The 24,996-nt window shown below is 38.0% G+C and overlaps 1 protein-coding gene across 2 annotated transcripts in view; it reads right to left on the reverse strand.

The window, feature by feature from the left end:
- CATSPERE (catsper channel auxiliary subunit epsilon) overlaps positions 1–24,996 on the reverse strand; it is a 160,888-nt gene that overhangs the window by 101,038 nt on the left and 34,854 nt on the right. For both annotated transcript variants that reach the window (XM_055095140.2, XM_055095109.2), the window contains exons 7-8: positions 23,351–23,428; positions 3,746–3,852 (exon numbers count right to left, since the gene is read on the reverse strand). In XM_055095140.2, the coding sequence (XP_054951115.1) occupies positions 3,746–3,852; positions 23,351–23,428 (185 nt within the window). The remainder of the gene's footprint in view (positions 1–3,745; positions 3,853–23,350; positions 23,429–24,996) is intronic.

The following is a 24,996-nucleotide window of genomic DNA, read 5'->3' on the forward strand; positions in this document are numbered from 1 at the left end:
TTTGCTCTTGCTTTTCTAGTTCTTTTAATTGTGATGTTAGGGTGTCAATTTTGGATCTTTCCTGCTTTCTCTTGTGGGCATTTAGTGCTATAAATTTCCCTCTACACACTGCTTTGAATGCGTCCCAGAGATTTGGTATGTTGTGTCTTTGTTCTCGTTGGTTTCAAAGAACATCTTTATTTCTGCCTTCATTTCGTTATGTACCCAGTAGTCATTCAGGAGCAGGTTGTTCAGTTTCCATGTAGTTGAGCGGTTTTGAGTGAGATTCTTAATCCTGAGTTCTAGTTTGATTGCACTGTGGTCTGAGAGACAGTTTGTTATAATTTCTGTTCTTTTACATTTGCTGAGGACTGCTTTACTTCCAACTATGTGGTCAATTTTGGAATAGGTGTGGTGTGGTGCTGAAAAAAATGTATATTCTGTTGATTTGGGGTGGAGAGTTCTGTAGATGTCTATTAGGTCTGCTTGGTGCAGAGCTGAGTTCAATTCCTGGGTATCCTTGTTGACTTTCTGTCTCGTTGATCTGTCTAATGTTGACAGTCTCACCAATGACTTTCTAAAACTTTAATATATTTATCAATCTGGTATGTGTAAAATGGATCTCATTAGGCTATTAATATTTTTCTTTGATTACTAATGAGGCTGAACATCAGGTCATGTATTCATCAATGAGCTGAATTTATCAAATGTTTACTCGTATAGTTTGAGTAACTTTTGAATTGTTGTAGAAATCCTTCAGTATCCTGAGACAATAAAGATATTCTATATTTCTAATTTTTTTCAGTTTAGCCTTTCATATGTACATATTTAATTCATCTGAGATTATTTTTATGTACAATATGAGGTTAAAAAAATTTATTTTATTTTTTACTAAGCCGAGGAAAGCAGGAAGTAAAAAACATTTTGAAATAAAGCTTTATTTTTTCCCTCTTGAGATGATCATCTAATTTTACTCCTTTAAGCTATTAATGTAATAAATTACATTAAAACATTTAAAAATATGATACTGAACTTGCACTTCTGGTATAAATCAACTTGATCATATATCATATATTTTTCATATATATTACTGGATTTATTTATTTATGTATTTAGAGACAAGGTCTCACTCTATTACCTAGGCTGGAGTACAGTGGCATGATCATAGCTCACTGTGGCCTCAAATTCCTGGGCTTGAGCAATCCTCCTGCCTCAGCCTCCCAAGTAGCTAGGACTACAGGTGCATGCCACTACACTTGGCTAAGTTTTAATTTTTGTATAGAGATGGGGTCTCTCTATGTTTCCCAGACTGGTCTGAAACTCCTGGCCTCAAGCAATCCTCCTGCCTTGGCCTCCCAAAGTGCTGGGATTAAAGGTGTGAGCCACTATGCCTGGCCTATTGCTAAATTTATTTGATAATATTTTATTCAGGATTTGGCATCTACATTCAGGAATAAGATTAGCTTGTGATTTTCCTTTCTTATATAGCTCTTGCCTGAATTTGAGTATGCTAATAACTTCATCTCACTGTTTAGGATTGGAATTATCTGTGCTAGTGTTCTCTTCCCCTCCTCAATGATTGTTAAATAATAATTGTTTCTTTTCAGTTAAAACATTACTCAAGTTCTATATGTATTTTTTGGGTCAATTTTGATGATTTATATTTTTCTAGAATTTTTCCTTAGGTGCTGTGGAATTGGGGCCCACAGAACAATGCTGCTTGGCTCCCTGGATTCAGCCCCCTTCCTAGGGATATGTACGGATAAATTTTCCACCTTGGCAGGGGTCCTGGGTCCACAGTATGTAAAACTCCTGGGTCTCTGCGTGTGCCTGAGTGGCTGCTCTGCTGAGACTCCACACAGCTCTGTGTATTGGACCCAAGGCCCTGGTGGCATGGGCTCATAAGGGCATCTCCTGATTGTGGGTTGCAGAGACCCATGGGAGAAGTGTGGTATTGGCATAAGGATGAATATGTAGGGCAATGGAATAGAATTTAAAAATCCAGAAATATACTGTCACATTCACTCTTAACTGACTTTCAACAAAAGTGCCAAAACAATTCAATGGGGGAAACAACAGTCTTTTCAGCAAATTATGCTGGGACAACTAGATCTCCAGAAAGAAAAGAATCCATCTGGACCCCTACCACAAAATGAACTCACTGCAAATAGAGACCAAATATAAACTCAAAGTAGACCAAGGGCTTAAATGTAAGAGCGAACACTATAATACTCATAGGAAAAAAACAGTTTGGATTTGGCAATGGTTTCCTTGATATGGCACCCAAAGCACACAGAACCAAAGGAAAAAAACAGGTAATTAGGAATTCATAAAAATATAAAACTTCTGTGCTTTAAGGGTATCATGAAGAACCTGAAAAGACAATTCACAGAATGGGAGAAAATCCTTGTAAATCATGTTTGATAAAGGACTTGTATCTAGAATATAAAAAACTCTTAGGGCTAGTCATGGTGGCTTACAAGTAAGGTAATTATTGACCCAACTCTTGGTGAATCCGTGAGTGAGGGTGATCATAGTGATGGTGGGTTAAATCAAGAAATTAATGTTTGCCAAATTGTTAAGAAACACCTCCTACTATCACACAGTTCAAAACTCAACAATCACAAATATGGCGGCTCTCTGAGCGCTTTCCTACAGCATTGTTTATTGTCATGTTATACTCTTGTCTACTTTACAAATTTTTATTTTACAGTAGTTTGTATTCATCCATCCATTCATTTTCTAACCTGCTTATTCCAGTTCAGGGTTGTGGTTGGCCAGAGCCCATTCTGGCAGCTCAGGGCTCAAGGCAGGAGCCTACCCTGGACAGGACGCCATCCCATTGTAGGGCACACTGACATTCACACCCACACTCATTCCAACTGAGACCACGCAGACACACCAATGAACTTCAAGTGCACAGCTTTGGGATGTGAGAGGAAACCAGAATACCTGGAGGAAACCCACGCAGACACGGGGAGAGCATGCAAACTCCACACAGCAGTGGCCCCAACAGGGAATCAAGTTTTTTCTAATCAATGTTATAATGAACATTATTTGAGGACATGCTGTTTGTCATTTCCTATGTTTGGAATTCTCCCCCAGTTGGCTAGGTTTTACTTCTTTTCAATAATGCAGATGTCACCTTTTTAGAAAAGTCCTCCCTGACTCCCTCCCCTCCAGGCCAGAGTTGGTGCACCCTCTTTGTGTTCCTCTGCATCCTGGCCTCACTCCTATATAATACCTGTTTCTTGTTTGTCTCTCGCACTAAATGAAAGATTATTGAAGGCAGGTACTTTATCCTTTAGTTAAAAGCACCTTGCCCTGTGTCTAGGTGCTTAATAGACTAAGAAAGTCTGTCTATACCTTGTGATAACCTACTAACTTTAACAGTAATGTATCTTGCCTTTCAGGTAGAATTTGTGGTGTGTGTGTGTGTGTGTGTGTGTACGGGCACTGGACACCACCGTGGTTGACTTTTATAAACCAGTAGGACACATTTTGAGGTATTTCCAGGATTTGCCACCAACCTGAATGAGGCTCTTGGATTGAGGATTATGTATGGACACAAATTGTAAAACTCTAATCCAAGAGTCTAGCATTTTCTAAGTTAGTAATTAGTTCTGATTATCAAATTTTTTGTGTTTTATAAAAGAAGGCACTTGAAAATAACATATAAGACACATTTCATTAAGTTCCACTAGGATTTTAAAATCTAGTTTAAGTTTTCATATTTCTATATTTAAAATTAAAAAAAATTAAATACCCCCTTCTCATTTTCTCATTTGAAGAATAAACTTTTCTCTTCAGAATTGTATGTATGACAGGCTTCTGTCCCAATGTGGCCATCTGTGTGCTGAGTACTATGGAATTCTGTAAAAACAAATTAAATTTCATTTTTTATTATTTTCATAGCTAAAGTATTTTGATGTGACATCAGGATATATTGAATTTGTTATTTTCGTTAAGACACTGCTTACATTTGTAAATTTACCATGTGCTCAAGAGTCAGCTTTGTTCTTTCTACCTTATAGCCTCCTCCCCATGCGAACTTTATGAATTATAAATAAGTTGTAATAGTTTCCAACTCGTCAAAAACTCTACACACAATCAGAATCCTGAATGCACTGAAACTATGGGGATACTTAAATAAATAACCCTAGTGTTAATCTCAATGAAATACATAGTAGAGTTTCTGAAACTAATCTGTTAGAATTCTTCCTACGTGAGCCTGCCTTCAAAATGACATACTCTTTCAAGGCAGGTTTCAAACGATACCTGGGGGCTTTAAGGAAAATGCTCTTAGAAATCAGATAGATCTGAAAAGCTCCCTTTTTCTCATGATACATAAGGAGAAGGGGAATTGAGTTGGAATTATTCCTAATAAGGTACTTTTAGAATGGAAGCAACTGTTTTACTATGGGAAATTTCTAGAATTAAAAAATCAGATGATGAGGGCTAGTCTAGAATTCTATCCTAATCCTCTAATACTGCTTTTGTTTAATTTTCTAAAAACATGGCATCCACTCACAAAGGAACCTTTAAGATTGTTATCATGAGTGTCAGTAAGGAGTAATTAGGGGGGTTATGGGGTTATCTGATAGTAGAACCCATTGTGGGAAGTAGGAATAATGGTCAGGGAAGGCCTTTCCTGAAGAATACTCATTTGATGATTTTTTTTTTTTTTTTGAGACAAGAGTTTTGCTGTGTTGCCCAGGCTGGAGTGCAATGGCACAATCTCGGCTCACTGCAACCTCTACCTCCTGGGTTCAAGCGATTCTCCTACCTCAGCCTCCCAAGTAGCTGAGATTATAGGCATGCACCATCATGCCCCACTAATTTTTTTTATATTTGGTAGAGACAGGGTTTCACCATATTGGTGAGGCTGGTCTTGAACTCCTGACCTCAGGTGATCCACCCACCTCCTCCTCCCAAAGTGCTGGGATTACACGCATGAGCCACTGCACCCAGCCCATTTGATGATGTTTATAGAGAAATACAGGTTTGCCTAATAAATAATAAATAATAGATATTTTAATTTTGTTTCTGAAAATCATATTCACTATTCAGAATTTTAAATACAACTACCTTTTGTATAACTGCTGAGGAAAGAGTAAATGAAGCATTCTTAATGTAGCAAAGAGTAAGATGGAAGTAAAATATAATAAATAATACATATAAGAAGATTGTAGGAAAAATATCAAGAAAAAGTTAATATAATCATATAAACAAGCTTAAAAATATATATTTTTTGATTAAGAAAGTAATTCATGGTCATTAAAGATAATTTTATAAATATGGAAAAAACTAACACATAGAAATTATCAAAAAGGCAAAAACCACATTAGTGTTTTCTTCAGATTTACCAAGTACAGGTTACTGTTTTATATTCATGTTCAGTCTATAAACATCATTTTCAATGTCTGCATAATTTTTCACTGAGTGAATTATCACCATTTGCTTAACACTCCTGTACTAGACATTTTGGTAGTTTTATTTTTTTCACTATTGGTAAATATTATTGCTAGGAACATCATCAGAGACACAGTCTTTTCCATGGTTAGGACTATTTCTTTTGATAAGATTCTTGGAAGTGTGATTGCTGGGTCAAAAGTTATAAACACTTTAAAAACTCTTTTAGGCTGGGTGCAGTGGCTCAATGCCTGTAATCCCAGCACTTCGGGAGGCCAACGTAGGTGGATCACCTGAAGTCAAGAGTTCGAGGCTAGCCTCACCAACATGGTGAAACTCTGTCTCTACTAAAAATACAAAAAATAGCTGGGCCTGGTAGCACACGCCTGTAGTCCCAGCTACTCAGGAGGCTGAGGCAGGAGAATCACTTGAACTCAGGAGGTGGAGGTTGCAGTGAGTTGATATCATGCCACTGCACTCCAGCCTGGGCAACAGAGAGACTCCGTCTCCAAAAGAAAAAAAAAAACAAAACCCTTTTAGCCTGGCACGGTGGTGCGCACCTGTAGTCCCAGCTACTCAGGAGGCTGAGGCAGGAGGATCACGTGAACCCAGGAGTTTGAGGCTACAGTGAGCTATAATCACACTACTGCACTCCAGCCTGGGTAAAAGAGTGAGACCCCATCTCTAAAAACAAACAAACAAACAAATAAACAAACAAACAAAACTCTCTTGATACATATTGCCAAAATAATTTCTAAAAGAATTATACCAATTTATGTTATTACTAGTGATCTATGACAGAACAAGTTTCATTATATTACTGCTAATGTTTGCATTGTTATTATTATTATTATTATTTGAGACAAGGTCTTACTCTGTCACCCAGGCTGGAGCTCAGTGGCTCAATCACAGCTCACTGCAACCTCTGCCTTTCAGGCTCAAGCAGTCGCCCAACCTCAGCCTCCCGAATAGCTGTGACAAGTGTGTGCCACCACGCCCAGCTAATTTTGGTATTTTTTGTACAGATGGGGTTTTGCTATGTTGCCCAGACTGGTCTTGAACTCCTGGGCTCAAGCAATCCTCCTGCCTCAGCCTTCCAAAGTGCTGGGATTATAGGTGTGAGACACCATGCCTGGTATTATTATTTTTAATAGCATTATTATTATATTATTATTATTTTTAATAGTATTTTAAAATATACTAAATAGTATTTTAAAATATTATAATAGTATTGTTATTAAAAATAACAATAATTTTTCTAGTTATATCAACATATGGCTGTACATGTTGTTAAATTTAATAAACACGGTTGATCTTACCTGATTTTTTAGCAGCATTTGATACATTGGATGAATCTTCCCATTTGAAACACTCTTACTTGGCTTCCATGTTATCACTCCCTCCTGCTCTATTAATGGTTCCCAGGGTCTGGCCTTAGGCCCCCCTCTCTTCTCAGAGTATATTCTCTTCCTACGTGATCTCATTTCACTCATGGCTTCAAGTACCATCCAATTCCTGTACAACTCATCAAATTGTAAGCCAGATCCCAAATTTTATATCTAGTTCTAGATCTGAGGATCTAATTAGATTATTAATCGTGACTTCCAGTTGTCTCAGAAGCACTTCAAACCAATATGTTCAAAACTACACTGCTGCCTTGAGGCTTGCCTCTCAAACCTGCATTTATAAATATTTGTTGAACAAATAATGAAAAAAATCTCACCATCCAGAGGAGAGTATGTATCTTTCATAAGACAGCTGTGATAAGAGAATTCTAGACAGAAGGAACAACAGTTACAAAGTCCCTGAGGTGGGAGAGGAGTTACTATGCTTGAGGAATTGACAGGAAAATAATGGCTCGTGTATAGTAGAAGGGGGAGACTAGTAAGTGGATAAGGTCAGAGAAGAGATAGGCAAGGGCTACATCATGCTAAGCATTGTATGCTTTGGAAAATAAGTTAGATTTTATTCTTAGTACAATGGCCGAACATTGAAGAGATTTTAAAATAGGATTTTAAATTATTTTATTTCAAAACTGTTTGACTCACAAGAAGTTTCCATGTACCCTTTCCCCAGCTTTTTCCCAATGGGAATAGTTTACATAATCCTAATGCATTGTCTAAACTAGGAAATTGATGCTGATACATTATTAACTCGGGTACAGACCTTATTCAGATTTCACCAATTTTTCCAGGCACTCTTTTTTTTTTTTTTTTTTTGAGATGGGGTCTTGCTCTGTCCGCCAGGCTGGAGTGCAGTGACGCGATCTCGGCTCACTGCAAGCTCCACCTCCCAGGTTCATGCCATTCTCCTGCCTCAGCCCCCCAAGTAGCTGGGACTACAGGTGCCTGCCACGACGCCCAGCTAATTTTTTGTATTTTTAGTAGAGACGGGGTTTCACCATGTTAGCCAGGATAGTCTCGATCTCCTGACCTCGTGATCCACCCGCCTCGGCCTCCCAAAGTGCTGGGATTACAGGCGTGAGCCACCGCGCCCGGCCCAGGCACTCTTTTATTTATTTATTTAGCATAGTTCTGTAAAACTTTATCACATGCGTAGATTCACGTAATTACCACCACAACCAGAACACAAGAGTGAATACATCACATAGAAGAAACTCTGTCATGTTACCACTTAAGATTCACAGCTGCCCACATATCCTAAGCCCTGAAAACCACTCAACTGTTTTGTATTACTACAATTTGTCACCTCTAAAATGTTCTATAAATGGAATCATACAGTATTCAATACTTTGAAAGTGGCTATTGAACTCAGCATCCATCCAAGTTGTTGGGCGTTATCAATAGTTAATTCCTGAAATGTTAAGAGCTAAACGATAAAACTCTTAGAAGAAAACATAGGCAAAAATATTCATGACATTGGATTTGGCAATGATTTCTTGGATATGACACCAAAAGCCCGGGTAACAAAAAGAAAAATAGCTTTCATTAAAATTAAAAACTTCTGTGCCTCAAAAGTCCCTATGAACAGAATAAAAAGATAATCCACAGGATAGAAGAAAATAGTTTTAAATCACATATCTCATAAAACATTAATATCCAGAATATATAGAAAACTTAAACCTGAGCAATAAAAAATAACACCAAACAACCTAATTAAAATATGAGTCTGGGAGCACAGGGATCAACTTGCTCCACCCACTACAGCCAGTGGCCATACACACCATTGGAGGACCTGAGGTTATACCCAACCCACCTGCAGCTTCCACCAGTGCGGCCTGCATGCATTTTTAATCTGGAGGCCTGGGAATCCACCTTCCCTGCCCACCACTGCCAGTGCCCATGCACACCATCTGAGGGCCTGAGGATGGTCCTGACCTGTCCACTGCCACCACCACTACCAGTGTCCCAGCATGGTGTCTGGGGACCTAGGGATAGATCCACCCTGCTCGTTGCAAGCGGCACCCACATGCACCACTGGAGTCATGATGATAGGCCAGACCTGCCTACATCCACCTTCACCAGTGCCCGCATGCATCATTCAGAAGCCTAGGGGTCAACTCATCCCAACTGCCGCTGCCAGTGTATATGCATGTTGTCCAGGGACCTGGAGATTGATCTTCTCCACCTGCTCCTACTGACACTCACATATACCCTCCAGGGGCCTGGGGATTGTTCTGCCCTGCCTGACACCACTGGCACTTATGTATGCCTTTCAGGGGCCTGAGAATAGACCTGTCCTGCCCATCACTTCCACCATGTGGATTTACTGAAGACCTTGGGACTGGCCTGCCCAACCTGCCGCTGGCACTGGCACCCACATCTGTGTGCCACCTGGAGGCCTGGGGATTGGCCAATTCAGCCCACCACTGCAATTGCTGGTACTCACGTGCTGCAAGGGTGCTGAAGGGTTGGCCTCCTGCTGCTACTGCCACTGCTTATGCAATGAATGCTGCCAAGGGGCCTGCGGACCTGACACCCATCTGGCCCACTGCTGCCACTGCCAGCACTCAAGCAAGCCACCTGGAGGCCCAAGAATTGGTCTACCCAGACCTGCTACTACTAGTGCCCATGTAGGCTGCCAGGGGGTTCACGAACCTGATGTTTAGCCAGCTGTCCCTACCACTGGTGTCCATGGACCAGCCTGCCTGGTTCTCCTGTCCCCAACAAAGCCCCACCATAGCCTTCAATAACAACCACAGCCTAAGCCACTGCAAAACTCAGAGACATCATTGATGCTGATTATATAGCTGAAGAAATCATGCAGGGACTACACTACTGTGCCCATCCAGAATTAAAGCCAGAGTAACCTACCCAACCAACATTGAAGAAATATCCAAAGGAAAATGTCTTCCACTATGAAAGCCAATCTATAAAACTGAAAGAAGCAACTTTTATACCAGATGCACAGATACCAATGTATCTGTGCAAGACACAAGAAACATGAAAAAGCAAGGAAACATGACTCTTCCAAAGGAACACAATAATTCTCTGTAACAGATCCCAACAAAAAGGAAATCTAAGAAATGTCTGAAAAGGAATTGAAAATAATGACAATAAAGAAACTCAGAGAGGGAGGAGGAAAAAAAGAAACAGTGAGATACAAGAGAACACAAATAAACAATACAAAGAAATTAGGAAATCAATTCAAGATCTGAATGAGAGATTTAACAAACAGATAGATATTAAAGAAAAAGGTCAAACAGAAATCTTGGAACTGAAGAATTCAATGCATAAAATTAAAAATACAATTAAGAGCTTTAACAATGGACTTGATTGAGCAGAAGAAAGAATTTCTGAACTCGAAGACAGGTCTTTTGCAATAACCCAGTCAAACAAACAAAAAGAACAAGAAAGCATGAAGAAAGCCTATATGACATATGGGATACCATAAAGCAACCAGATATTTGAATTTTGAGAGCTCCAGAAGGTGGAGAGACAGGCAAACACATAGAAAACCTATTTTACAAAATAATCGCTGAAAACTTCCCAAGTCTTGCAAGATATATAGATATCCAGGTACAGGAAGCTCAAGGATCTCCAAATAGATTTAACCCAAAAAGGTTTTCTCCAAGGTACATGGATTTCAAACTGCCAAAAGGTAAAGGCAAAAAGAGAATTCTAAAATCAGCAAGAGAAAAGCATCAAGTCACATGTAAGGGAATCTTCCTCATATTAACAGTGGATTTCTCAGCAGAAACCTAATAGGCCAGGAGAGAATGAGATGATACAGTCAAAGTTCTAACTGCCAGTGTGGAATACAATACCTAGAAAAGCTATCCTTCAAAAATAAAGAAATGAAGTCTTTCCCAGGTAAGCAAAACCTGGGGGAATTCATCAACAATAGATCAGCCCTACAAGAAATGCTTAAGGAAGTCCTATATCTGGAAGTGAAAGGATGGTATCTACCATAATGAAAACACACAAAAGCATACAACTCAATGGTATATCAATAACACAAAGAAGAAAGAGAAAGGAGTCAAATGTTACCACTACAGAAAACCACCAAACTGCAATGATAAACAATAAGAGAGAATGAAGGAACAAAGGATATACAAAAGAACCAGAAAAAAATTAACAGAATGACAGGAATAGTCCTCACCTATAAATAATAACCTTGAATATAATGTAAATGAATTAAATTTTCCATTTAAATGACATTTACAGGCTGAATGGATTAAAAAAAAACACAATCCAACTATATATTGCCTATAAGAAACTCACTTCACTTGTAAAGATACATGAAGATTCATAGTGAAGGCATATAAAAAGTTATTCCACACAAATGGAGTCAAAGTGAGCAGGAGTAGCTATTCTTATAGTAGGTAAAACAGACTTTAAGTCAAAAACCATAAAAAGAGACAAAGAAAGTCATTAGATAATAATAAATAAATCAGTTCAGCAAGAGGATATAGCATTATTTAGAAATGTTATATGCATTCAGCCAGGCGCGGTGGCTCATGCCTGTAATCCCAGCACTTTGGGAGGCTGAGGTGGGTGGATCACCTGAGGTCAGGAGTTCGAGACCAGCCTGACCAACATGGTGAAACCCTGTCTCTACTAAAAATACAAAATTAGCCAGGTGTGCTGGTGGGCGCCTATAATCCCAGCTACTCGGGAGGCTGAGGCAGGAGAATTGCTTGAACCTGGGAGGCGGAGGTTGCAGTGAGCCAAGATAGTGCCATTGCACTCCAGCCTGGGCAACAAGAACGAAATTCTGTCTCAAAAAAAAAAGAAAAAAAAAGAAAGAAATGTTATATGCACTCAACACACCCAGATATATAAAGCAAATATAATTACATCTAAAGGGAGAAATAGACCTCCATAAAAATAATAGCTGGGGAGTTCAACACCCCACTCTCAGCATTGGACAGAACTCTAGATAGAAAATCAACAAAGAAACACTGGATTCAAACTGCACTTCAGACTAAATGGACCTAACAGACATTTACAAAACATTTTGCATAAAAAGTACAGAATACACATTCTTTTAATCAACATGTGAAATGTTCTCCAGAAGTGGCCATATATTAGGACACAAAACAAATCTCAAACATTTTTTTAAAAATTGAATTCATAGCAAGTGTCTTCTCTGACCACAGTGGAATAAAATTAGATGTCAAAAACAAGAGGAATATTTGAAACTATAAAAATACATGGATGAAAGTGGACATTCTAGGGAAGAAAAGAATGCATGGAAATTAAACAACATGCTCCTAAATGACCATTGGGTCAGGAAAGAAATTAAGAATATATTAAAAAATTCCTTGACGCAAATGAAGATAGAAACACAACATATCAAAATCTATGGGATGCTGTAAAAGCACTGCTAAGAGAGAAGTTTATAGCAATAAACACCTAGGTCATAAAAGTAAAAGGATCTCAAATACACAACCTAATGCACCTCAAGGAACCAGAAAAGCAAGAACAAATCAAACCCAAAATTAGTAGAAAGAAAGAAAGAATAAAGATCAGAGCAGAACTAAATGAAATAGAGACTAAAACACATACAAAGAATCAACAAAACAAAAAGTTGATTTTTAAAAAAGATAAACAAAATCGATAAACTGCTACTTAGAGTGACCAAGAAAAAAAGAGAGAAGACTCGATAAAATCAGAAACAAAAAGGACACATTACAACTGATGTGGATCCACAAACCTTCAAAGGATCCTTAAGGACTATTTATGAACCACTATATGCTAACAAATTGTGAAACCTAAAGGAAATGAATAAATTCCTGGACACGTAAAATCTACCATGATTATACCAGGAAGAAATAGAAAACCTGAATAGACCATTAATTAGTAACAGGATTGAATCTCCAATAAAATGTCTCCCAAAAAAGAAAAGCCCAGGACCAGATGGCTTTACTGCTGAATTTTACCAAACTTATAAAGAATAACTAATATCGGTTCTCTGCAAACTATTCCAAAAATTTGAAGGGGAGGAAATTCTCCCTAACTCATTTTACAAGGCAAGCGTTACCCTGACACCAAAACCAGACAAGGGCACAACAACAACAACAAACTACAGGCCAATATCCCTGATGACAGAGATGCAAAAATTCAAAACAAAATACTAGCAAAATGAATCCAACAAGACATCAAAAAGATAATTCACCATGATCAGGTGAGATTTATCCCAGGGATACAAGGGTGGTTCAACATATGCAAATCAATAAATATGATATATCACATCAACAGAATGAAGAACAAAAACCATATGATTGTCTTAATAGATGCAGAAAAAGCATTTGATAAGATTCAACATCTCTTCATGATAAAAAAAAAAACTCGACAAATTAGGCATAGAAGGAACATACCTCAACATAATAAAAGCCATATATCACAGACCCACAACTAACATCATACCGAATGGGGAAAAGTTGAAAGCTTCTCCCTCTAAGAACTGGATCAAAACAAGGGTGCCCACTTTTACCACTCCTATTCAACATAATACTGGAAGTCCTAGCCGAACAATAGACAAAAGGAAAAAAAAAAGGATCAAGGTTGGAAAATAAATTGTTCTTCTTTGCAGATGACACAATGACACAATTTTTTTTTTTTTTTTTTTGGTGGGGGAAGGGGCACAGAATCTCACTCAGATCATGGCTCACTGTAGCCTCAAACTCCTGGGCTCAAGTGATCCTCCTGCTTTAGCCTCCCACGTAGCTGGCACTACAGGCACGTGCTACTATGCCTGGCTAATTTTTTTATTTTTTTTATTTTTTTTAGAGATAGGGTCTCACTATGTTGCCCACACTTGTCTTGAGCTCCTCCCAAGCAATCCACACCACCTTGACCTCCCAAAGTGCTGGGATTACAGGTATGAGCCACCACACCCAGCCAACACAATCTTATATATAGAAAAACCTAGATTCCACCAAAAAAAGTGTAGAACTAGTAAATGAATTCAGTAGTTGCACAATACAAAATCAACATAGAAAAAACAGTAGTGTTTCTGGCCAGGCGCAGTGGCTCACGCCTGTAATCCCAGCACTTTGGGAGGCCGAGGTGGGCGGATCACAAGGTCAGGGTATTGAGACCATCCTGGCTAACACGGTGAAACCCCATCTCTACTAAAAATAAAAAAAAAATTAGCTGGGCATGGTGGCAGGTGCCTATAGTCCCAGCTAATCGAGAGGCTGAGGCAGGAGAATGGTGTGAACCTGGGAGGCGGAGCTTGCAGTGAGCCAAGATCGTGCCACTGCACTCCAACCTGGGTGACAGAGTGAGACTCTGTCTCAAAAAAAAAAAAGAACAGAAAAAACAGTAGTGTTTCTTACACCAATAACAAACTAGCTGAAAAACAAATCAAGAAAGCAATTCCATTTACAATAGTTACAAAAAAAATTACCTAGGAATAAATTTCAGGAAGTAAAAGACCTCTACAAAGAAAAGTATAAAACACTGAGGAAAAAAATTGAAGATGACATAAACAAATGGGAAGACATTCCATATTGCAGTATCAGACCAATTAATATTGTTAAAACGACCATACTACCCAGAGCAATGTACAAATTCAATGCAATCTCTATCAAAATATCAAGGACATTCTTTACAGAAATAGAAAAAAAAATCCTAAAATTCATATGGAACCACAAAAGATCCCAAGTAGCCAAAACAATAATGAGCAAAAAGAACAAAGCTAGGGGCATACACAACCTGACTTCAAGTACAGTACAAAGCTATAGTAACCAAAACAGCATGGTATTGTTATAAAAACATAGACTGATAGAATAGAGAATCCAGAAATAAATCCACATATTTACAGCCAACTAATTTTTGACAAAGGCACCAAGAACATACATTTGGGAAAGGATGCCCTCTTCAATAAATTGTGCTGGGAAAACTGGATATCCATATGCAGAAGGATGAAATTAAACCTTTATCTCTCACTATATATATATCAACTCAAAATGAATTAAAGACTTAAAGGTAAGACATGAAACTATAGAACTACTAGAAGAAAACAGAGGAAATGCTTTAGGACATTGGTCTGGGCAAACATTTTACAGCTAAGACTTCAAAAGCATATGCAACAAACACAAAAATAGACAAATGGGACTTTATTAAATTAAAAAGCTTCTACACAGCAAAGGAAACAATCAACGAAGTGAAGAGACAGTCTGTAGAATGGGGGAAAATACTTGCAAACTATTCATCTGATAGGTAACCCTCATATGCTGTTGGTAGGAATGTAAATCGGTACAACTCCTATGGAAAACAGTATGGAAATTTTTCAAAAAACTAAACATGAAACTACCATGCAATCCAGCAATCCCACTACTAGGTATTTATCCAAAGGAAACGAAATCAGGATGTCAAAGGGATACCTGAACCCCCATGTTTATTGTAGCATTATTCACAATAGCCAAATATGGAAACAACCTAAATATTCAGCAATGGAAGAATGGGTAAAGAAAATGCAGTCTATATATATGATGTAATACTATTCAGCTATAAAAAAAAAAAAGAATGAAAACCTGTCATTTGCAGCAATATGCACGGAACTGGAGGCTATTATTTTGAGTGAAATATACCAGGCATAGAAAGAGAAATATCATATGTTCTCATATGTGGGAGCTAAAAAAGTGGATTTCATGGAGGTAGAGAGTTGAAAAGCGGTCACCAGATGCTGGGAAGGCTGGTGGGGGTGGTGGTGAAGAGAGGCTGGTTAATGGATATAAACACACAGTTAGATAGAATAAGCTCTAGTGTTTGATAGCATAGTAGGGTGAAGCTTAATCATTTATTGTATATTTGAAAATAGCTAAAAAATTGATTTTTAACATTCTCAGCACAAAAAAAAAAGATAAATGTTTGAGGTGATGGATATCCCAATTACCCTGATTTGATCATTACACATTGTATATGGGTACCAAAATATCACATATACCCCCAAAATAATCTATACATAATCTAATAAGATTATTAACAAGATTATCAAAAATCTTGTTACTCATTAAAAACAAAATAAAACTCCCTCCTCCAAAGACAAAACAAAACAAGTGTTAGTGAGGCTGTAGAGGAATCAGAACCTTTGTGTACTGCTAATGGGAATGTAAGATGGTGGAGGCGCTATGGAAAATGGTGTGGCAGTTTCTCAAAACAACAAAAATAGAGTTACCATGGGATCTAGCAGTTCCATTTCTGGGTATATACCCAGAAGTTTTTAAGCAGGGATATGAGCAGATATTTGTGCATCCATGTTCATAGCAGCACTGTTCACAAAAGCCAAAAGGTGGAAGCAACCCATGTGTCCAGTGATGGATGAATGGACACACAGAATGTGGTATATTTTATATATATATGACGGAATATTATTCAGCCTTAAAAAGGAAAGAAATTCTGAAACATGCTAAAACATGGGTGAACCTTGAAGACTTTATGCTAAGTGAACTAAGTTACAAAAGGTCAAAAATATTGTATGATTCCATTTACATAAATTATCTACAAGCCAGTATGAAACCCTGATCTTAAACTTCTAGCCTCTAGAACTGACAGGAGATAAATTTCTGGTTTTTTTTTGTTTTGTTTTGTTTTTGTTTTTGTTTTTTGAGATGGCGTCTCGCTCTGTCACCCAGGCTGGAGTGCAGCGGCGTGATCTCGGTTTACTGCAACCTCCGCCTCCCGGGTTCAAGTGATTCTCCTGCTTCAGCCTCCTGAGTAGCTGGGACTACAGGTGTGTGCCACCATGCCCAGCTAATTTTTTGTATTTTTAGTAGAGATGGGCTTTCACTGTGTTAGCCAGGATGGTCTCTATCTCCTGACCTCGTGATCCATCCACCTTGGCCTCCCAAAGTGCTGGGATTACAGGCATGAGCCACCACGCCCAGCCAAATTTCTATTTTTTAAGCCACCCGGTCTATGGTATGTTGTTAGGATCACCTGAGCTGACTAATAACATGTATGCTGGAAACATACATGTTAAGCAAACGGATGGCAGATGGTGGGAGTCTAGTTTCTTATTCTTAAGGTAGGAGATTACAGCTAAGCAAGGAAGGAGTCCAGAATGATTAATGTGGTCATAGATTAGGGTTGAAGCCATCTGTATAAACTCACATTTAGCTTAATATAAATACAGATAGTTAAATATGGAAAAATTTATAGATATGTGTGTATATATGCTTGGATTAGTACACACATATATGTTTCCTTGCTCTGACAGCTGAGAGAGGAAAACAACCAAACATCAAAAAGCACACCTAGTACCCCGATCTTGATGTCTAATACCTTTCTCTAATAAAAGAACCGAAACAGTCCAGAGCTCCTAGGAGAAATGCCTGATTCTAGGACTGGGAATGTAAGATGGTGCACGTGCTATGATGCAGGAATTATACCGGATTAGCTTGGAGCATCTTATAGTGCCAGTAAGAAAGAGAGTGTTAACAACAAAGAAAACAACAAAACAACCAAACAACAAAACCCCACGATGATGAGAGAATGTCAAAGGGATGCAGGAGCTGACTGAAAGAGCTCCCAATAAATAAAGTAGTATTGAATTGTAACCCAAAACATAAAATAAATATTCATGAGTCCATAGTGATATAAATAAATGATTGAATAAGTAAATAAATAAATCAGGGATAAGACAAGTCTGCCATAAAATAAGAATTCCAAAAATATTTATGTAGATACTCCTTTCCTTAAGAAGGTAAAGTATAACTGTACTGAGTGACTTACTTCCAAGGCAAACAACATGGACAGGGAGAAGAAAGAGGAACTTTACAGTAGAGGATCACAATCACAAGCCAGGTGATGAACGCAAACATCAGCAGCAACACATCATATGATTGTATGCGCCCTTGATTGTGTGTAATGGGAATGCCACTTTACTTCTGCGGTCTTCCTGCCTGAAACACCTAAGTCCAATCTGATTATGAGAAAAATCTCAGATGAATTCCAATGGACTGACATTTTACAAAATATCTGACCAGCAATCCTCAACATTTCCAAGGGCATCAAAAGCCATGAAAGTCTAGAAACTGTCACAATTAAGAACGTAAAGAGACAAGACAACTAAATATAATTTGCTATTCCTGGTGGGATTCTGGAATACAAAATGAACATTAGCTGAGGAAATGTGAATAAAATATGGACTTCTATTAATAATAATGTAACAATATTGGTTACAATAATAATGTAACAATTTGTAATTATGACAAATATACAACAGGAAGATATTAATAATAGAGAAAACTAGGTGTGGGATAAACAGGAACTCCTTGTACTATCTTTGTAATAATTCTGTAAAACTAAAACTGTTCTAAAAGAAAAAGTGTTTTTGAAAAGTGAATGAATGCAAGGTGAGGACATAGAAACCTTTTATTTAAAAAACTCTTTCAAAATGCTTAGATATGAAATAAAAGGAACATGGTATTGCCATCAGTATTTCAAGTGCAGATAAATAGCTGGATATTTGTGTGCTCTTTTATTTGTTAAACATGGTGAATAGAGGAATATTTAACTGTCCCACATTGGTTTTACATTCTACTATGGTTACCATGTTAAATAAAAAAGAAACATGCTTATACACAGAGTCAAAAATAAAACTTTAGAAAAAAAGGAAAAAAATAAGCATGAAATATCTCCAGGTCATAGAAAACTATAAAAGTGAAACACAAAATTTGTTAAATAACCAAATAAAATGTCTGAAAATAATTGATATGAGTAACTCAGTGAGTGGGTTTAATAGCGTATTAGAAATAATTTTCTAGGTGCAGTGGCTCCCACCTGTAATCCCAGTGCTTTGGGAGGCTGAGGTGGGTGGATCGCTTGAGCCCAGAGGTTTGAGACTAGCCTGGGCAATGTGGCAAGACCTGGTCTCCACAAAAATTAGCCAAGTGTCGTGGTGTGTGTCTGTGGCTCCAGCTACATGGGAGGATCACTTGAGCCCAGGAGGCTGAGGCTGCAGTGAGCCATGATTGTGCCACTGCACTGCAGCCTGGGTGACAGAGTGAGACCTCGTCTCAAAAGAAACAAAAATTTTAAAAAGAAATTATTTTAGCAACCTAGAAGTTGGTCAGAAGAAATAGCTGAGCCAAACATGGCACAGAGAGATAAAAAGAGGGAATATATTGATAAGAGGGTAAACGTGATGGCAGATGAATCAGATGGGTCTAATATATGTTGAAATGGAATTTCAGGAGATAGAATGAGAACATGTTTATTTGGAATCCCAGAGGAAAGGGAGAAAAATGATGAGGCACAGACAATATTTGAAAAGACGTGGCTAATAATTTTCAGAAGATTGTGGAAACCCCAATCCACAGATTCATAAAGTCAAATAATTCCAAGTAGAGTAAATTTTTTTAAAATTCACATTTAGATACATCATAGTAAAACTGCAGAAAACAAAAGACAAAGAGAAAAATCTCAAAAGCAGCCAGAGGAGAAAAGATGGATTACTTACTTATTCAACACCTCTTGTAAACTGTAGTACCCTACTTTTTAATCTAGCCAATTCTGGCAACACACTTCACACATTTATAACCTGATAGAATCTCCCATCAACTCTAGCATCATCAACTCAAGCATCATTTTCCCTTCTCTGTCAAGGCCTGTCTATCCCTGCATCTTGGCTGCCCGTGGAAACCTATTCTGCACAACCAGGACAGGAAGTACCAGGAGTTAACAAGCCAGGGGGAAACCTCTGACCAATGGGGGATGGGAACCTTTCTCTCCTCTGTGAGGCAACTCTGAGGCATTTTCTGTTCTTCTGTTGGACAATTTTCAAACCTATTCTACATGGCTTCTTGGAGGAGCTCAGCAAGATTGTGCTCTAGTGGTCCATGGCAGTGATAGCCTAAAAATTGTATCTCCCTCCTTTCCTGGCACACTTTTCCTGGTCCTCCACTCTTATTTCCTGGCATCACCTCCAAAAATGAACTATAAGCACACTTCTGGGGAGCCCAGGTTAAGACACTTTCGAAGGAGTGAACAGGCAGAAAGATGGTTTCCTAACAGCAACAGTGGAAGTAAGGAGCTGGTGAAACAGTATCTTTAAAACACTGAGACAGAAAAACTGCTAACTGGCAACTGAAGAGAGTTGCCAGTTAAAAAGAATATACACAGGCAGAACAAATATAAAGCAAATCTAAGAATATATTGTGTCTCTATTAGATGAAAACGAACTTAATGCTCTAATTAAAGACATATAATGCCAGTCAAGATAAAAAACAGAAACAAAAACTCAACTTTATAGTGTTTATAAGACACATATTAAAAATATAAGTCTGGTTTGAGTTGGTGTTTGAAAAAAACTGTAAGGATACAGGAAGCTTAAAGTAAAAGCAGGAAAAATGTACAGCCACATACAAATATTCATCCCCCCAAATCTGGTTTAGCTATATCAGAAAAACACATTGTAAAACAAAGCATTTCTAAAGATAAAGGTGGTCATCACTTCATTTCATCATTGTGGATGATTGATCAAAACCGTAGTTTCAAAATAATCCCCTCAAACTGCTCATGTGAAAAAAAAAAAAAGCCCTGATTCGGTTATGGCAGATATCTTGAAGGCAGTGACACCTAATTAGAGACCTAAAACATGAGTAGAAGTTACTGAGATGAAGAAAATGGCTGCGCAGTTGATGTGCAGGGAACAGCATCAGCCAAGACACAGATGCATAGAACAGCAGGTGTGTGTGAGGAGACAGCAGAGTCCAGTGGCCAGAGGCAAGATGTGTAGAGAGCTGAGGCCAGAGAAGAGGGGCAGAGGCAGATAAGGTTTTGTATTTCACATTAAGAGCCTAAGAGTTAAGAGTCTATGCTGTTTCTAATGGAGAGCCATAGAAAGGATTTAATAAAATTATATCATCATGGATAAATGTGCAGATGAAAAGAAAGTATTAAGTATGAATGCACTAAATAACATTAAAATGTGCATATTTACTTAAAATGATTAGAAATTAAGTCAATATCATACTTAAAGTGTTGAATTACCATTAATTTATTTTATTCCCTCTAAAGTTGATTACCAGATGAAACAATTGGTTGCATACCCTTCTGATTTATCAATCCTTCCCTTGTGAATTTGATTACCATGAGATAGGATAATATGCTATTTAAAAATCAGACAGCTCTTGACTCATTAAAATGTAAACAGTCCCATGAGAAATTAACAGTTAGCTAATTCCTCATTTTAGATTTTTCTTTAATACATTTCAATTGTAACAGAAGACAAAATTTAAATCTTGAAAGAGGTAAATTTGTAACAAAAAAAGAAAGGATTTATTTATTCACTGTGTTGGACCTTTAGAAAATTCATTTATCTTCAAGTGATAAAGGATTCAATAAGTGATTAGACAGATTTTTAAAGAAGGTTTTGATATGGATGCTCAAGGAACATCTCTAAAGCACCTCAATGGTCAGCCCCTTCATGAATGATGAGGTTAATAGAAAATATGCCCTATACACCAATAACAGAAAAGCAGAGAGCCAAATCATGAGTGAACTCCCATTCATAATTGCTACAAAGAGAATAAAATACCTAGGAATACAACTTACAAGGGATGTGAGGGACCTCTTCAAGGAGAACTACAAGCCCCTGCTCAAGGAAATAAGAGAGGACACAAACAAATGGAAAAAAATTCCATGCTCATGGATAGGAAGAATCAATGTTGTGAAAATGGCCATACTGCCAGCAGTAATTTATAGATTCAATGCTATCCCCATCAAGCTACCACTGACTTTCTTCACAGAACTAGAAAAAACTACTTTAAATTTCATATGGAACCAAAACAGAGCCTGAACAGCCAAGACGATCCTAAGCAAAAAGAACAAAGCTAGAGGCATCACGCTACCTGACTTGAAACTATACTACAAAGCTACAGTAACCAAAACAGCATGGTACTGGTAACAAAACAGATATATAGACCAATGGAACAGAACAGAGGCCTCAGAAATAACGCCACACGTTTACAACCATCTGATCTTCGACAAACCTGACAAAAATAAGCAATGGGGAAAGGATTCCCTATTTAATAAATGATGCTGGGAAAACTGGCTAACCTTATTCAGAAAACAGAAACTGGACCCCTTCCTTAAACCTCACACAAAAATTAACTTAAGATGGATTAAAGACTTAAATGTAAAACCTAAAACCATAAAAACCCTAGAAGAAAACCTAGGCAATACCATTCAGGATATAGGCATGGGCAAAGACTTCATGACTAAAACACCAAAAGCAATTGCAACAAAAGCCAAAATTGACAAATGGGATCTAATTAAGCTAAAGAGCTTCTGCGGAGCAAAAGAAACTACCATCAGAGTGAAAAGGCAAACTACAGAATGGGAGAAAATTTTTGCAATCTATCCATCTGACAAAAGTCTAATATCCAGAATCTACAAGGGACTTAAACAAATTTACAATTAAAAAAACAACTCCATCAAAAAGTGGGCAAAGGATATAAGCAGGCACTTCTCAAAAGAAGACATTTATGCAGCCAGCAAACATATGAAAAAAAAGCTCATCATCACTGGTCATAAGAGAAATGCAAATCAAATCCATAATGAGATACTATCTCGCACCCAGTTAGAATGGCTATCATTAAAAAGTCTGGAAACAACAGATGCTGGTGAGGATGCAGAGAAATAGGAACGTTTTTACACTGTTGGTGGGAGTGTAAATTAGTTCAACCGTTGTGGAAGACAGTGTAGCGATTCCTCAAGGATCTAGAACCAGAAATACCATTTGACCCAGCAATCCCATTACTGGGTATATAACCCAAAGGATTATAAATCATTCTAATATAAAGACACATGCACACGTATGTTTATTGCAGCACTATTCACAACAGCAAAGACTTGGAACCAACCCAGATGCCCATCAATGAGAGACTGGATAAAGAAAATGTGGCACATATATACCATGGAATACTATGCAGTCATAAAACAGGATGAGTTCATGTCCTTTGCAGGGACATGGATGAAACTGGAAACCATCATCTTCAGCAAACTAACACAGGAACAGAAAACCAAACACCACATGTTCTTACTCATAAGTGGGAGTTGAACAATGAGAACACATGAACACAGGGAGGGGAACATCACACACCATGGCCTGTCGAGGGGTGGGGGGAAAGGGGAGGGAGAGCATTTGGCCAAATACCTAATGCATACGGGGCTTAAAACCTAGATGATGGGTTGATAGGTGCAGCAAACTACCATGGCACATGTATACCTATGTGACAAAACTGCACGTTCTGTACATATATCCCTGAACTTAGAGTAAAATTTAAAAATAAATAAATAAAAAGAAAAAAGAAAATATGAAGAATGTTCAATTAGAGTTCTAAAGAAAGGTTTATTATTGTAGAGATCGAGCATAAGTTCAAAACCACTATAATGGCTAAACTGAAAGGGATCACGCAAATGTATTTAGTTAGGTGTGGGCAGCTTAAAATCCTGTCTATTGATTATAAATTTTTCACAGTCCCTACAAAAGAAAGGCAGCATTCTGTTCTTACTATGACGATACTAATGTTTCCACCTACTATTGAAGGTTCTTCTGCATTCCCCAGCAACTCATCAGGATCTGCACTTTCTGGATCATATGCCCACACAGTGATAAGCTAGAAAATAAAATTTGTTTGCATTTCTTTACATTTTGTACAAATTTCTTTTTTAGTTGTGGCAAAACATAACCATGAACATGTTTTAATTTTTTTATTTTTTTGAGATGGAGTCTTGCTCTGTCGCCCAGGCTGGAGTGCAGGGGTGCAATCTCAGCTCACTGCAACCTCTGCCTCCTGGGTTCAAGCAATTCTCCTGCCTCAGCCTCCCGAGTAGCTGGGATTACAGGCGCCCACCACCATGCCTGGCTAAGTTTTGTATTTTTAGTAGAGACGAGGTTTCACCATGTTGGCCAGGTTGGTCTCAAACTCCTGACCTCAGGTGATCTGCCTGCCTTGGCCTCCCAAAGTGCTGGGATTACAGGCGTGAGCCACCACGCCCAGCCCATCTTTCTTTACAGCCACAAATAGACATGGCAACCTCACCCCCCCACTCACATACTTTTTATAAAAATGAAATCACACCTGTAACTTAACATTTGTCACTTGATGCGAGGCCAGTTCAATAGATGCAGAACTAATTGTTTTCTTATTTTTCTTGAATATTCATATACTTAAAAATTATATTAAAAATATAGCAAAAGCTGTCTCTCCCACCCTGTACTCCATCACTCAATTCCCATAAATCCATCTGCACCCCATAGGTAAGTATTATTCGTAAGTTCTTGCTTAGATTCCTATAAAATGTTTGTGTATAACCAATAGATATATTATTTTCATCCCTTTTACAAAATGCTAGCATGCTAAACATATTTTTTCTGAATCTTCTGTTCATCATCTAAAGTTATTTTAGAGATCTTTACATATTTTCACTGATTTTTCAGTTGGATATTATTCTAAATTATGGAGGAACTACAATTTATTTAACCAGTAACCTACTGATAAATGTTTGTTTCTCCCTTGCCATTATAATCAGTCAATGCTACAATGAGCAACTTTGTACAACTTTGAGCATATTGGTAGGGCACATTCCTAAAAGTGTAATTGTTGAGTCATGGGGTAGATACATTGCAATTTTCATAGATACTGATAAATTGCTCTCTGCAGCAGTTGCACCAATATGCCCTCTCAGTGGTGATGTATGAGAGTTCTTCTTTCCTCATGTTCTTTCCCAACATCAGGTTTTGTCATACATTTGATTATTGCCAGTCTGATGGATGAAAAATGGTACTGTGGTATCATTTTTAAAAATTTTTATTTATTTTTATTTGAGATGGAGTTTTGCTCTGTCACCCAGGCTGGAGTGCAATGGTGCAATCTCACCTCACTGCAACCTCCACCTCCTGGGTTCAAGTGATTTTCCTGCCTCAGCTTCCCAAGTAGCTGGGATTACAGGTGCCCAGCACCATGCCCGGCTATTTTTTGTATTTTTAGTAGAGACGGGGTTTCGCCATGTTGGCCAGGCTGGTCTCGAACTCCTGACCTCAGGTGATCTGCCTGCCTCGGCCTCCCAAAGTGCTGGGATTACAGGCATGAGCCAGCATATCTAGCCTGGTACTGTGGTATAGTTTAAATCTGCATTTCTCTTATTTTGAGAAAGTTTGAGCATCTTTCCATATGTTCAAGTT

This window comes from Pan paniscus, chromosome 1 (assembly GCF_029289425.2).
Source record: "Pan paniscus chromosome 1, NHGRI_mPanPan1-v2.0_pri, whole genome shotgun sequence".
NCBI lineage: Eukaryota > Metazoa > Chordata > Mammalia > Primates > Hominidae > Pan > Pan paniscus.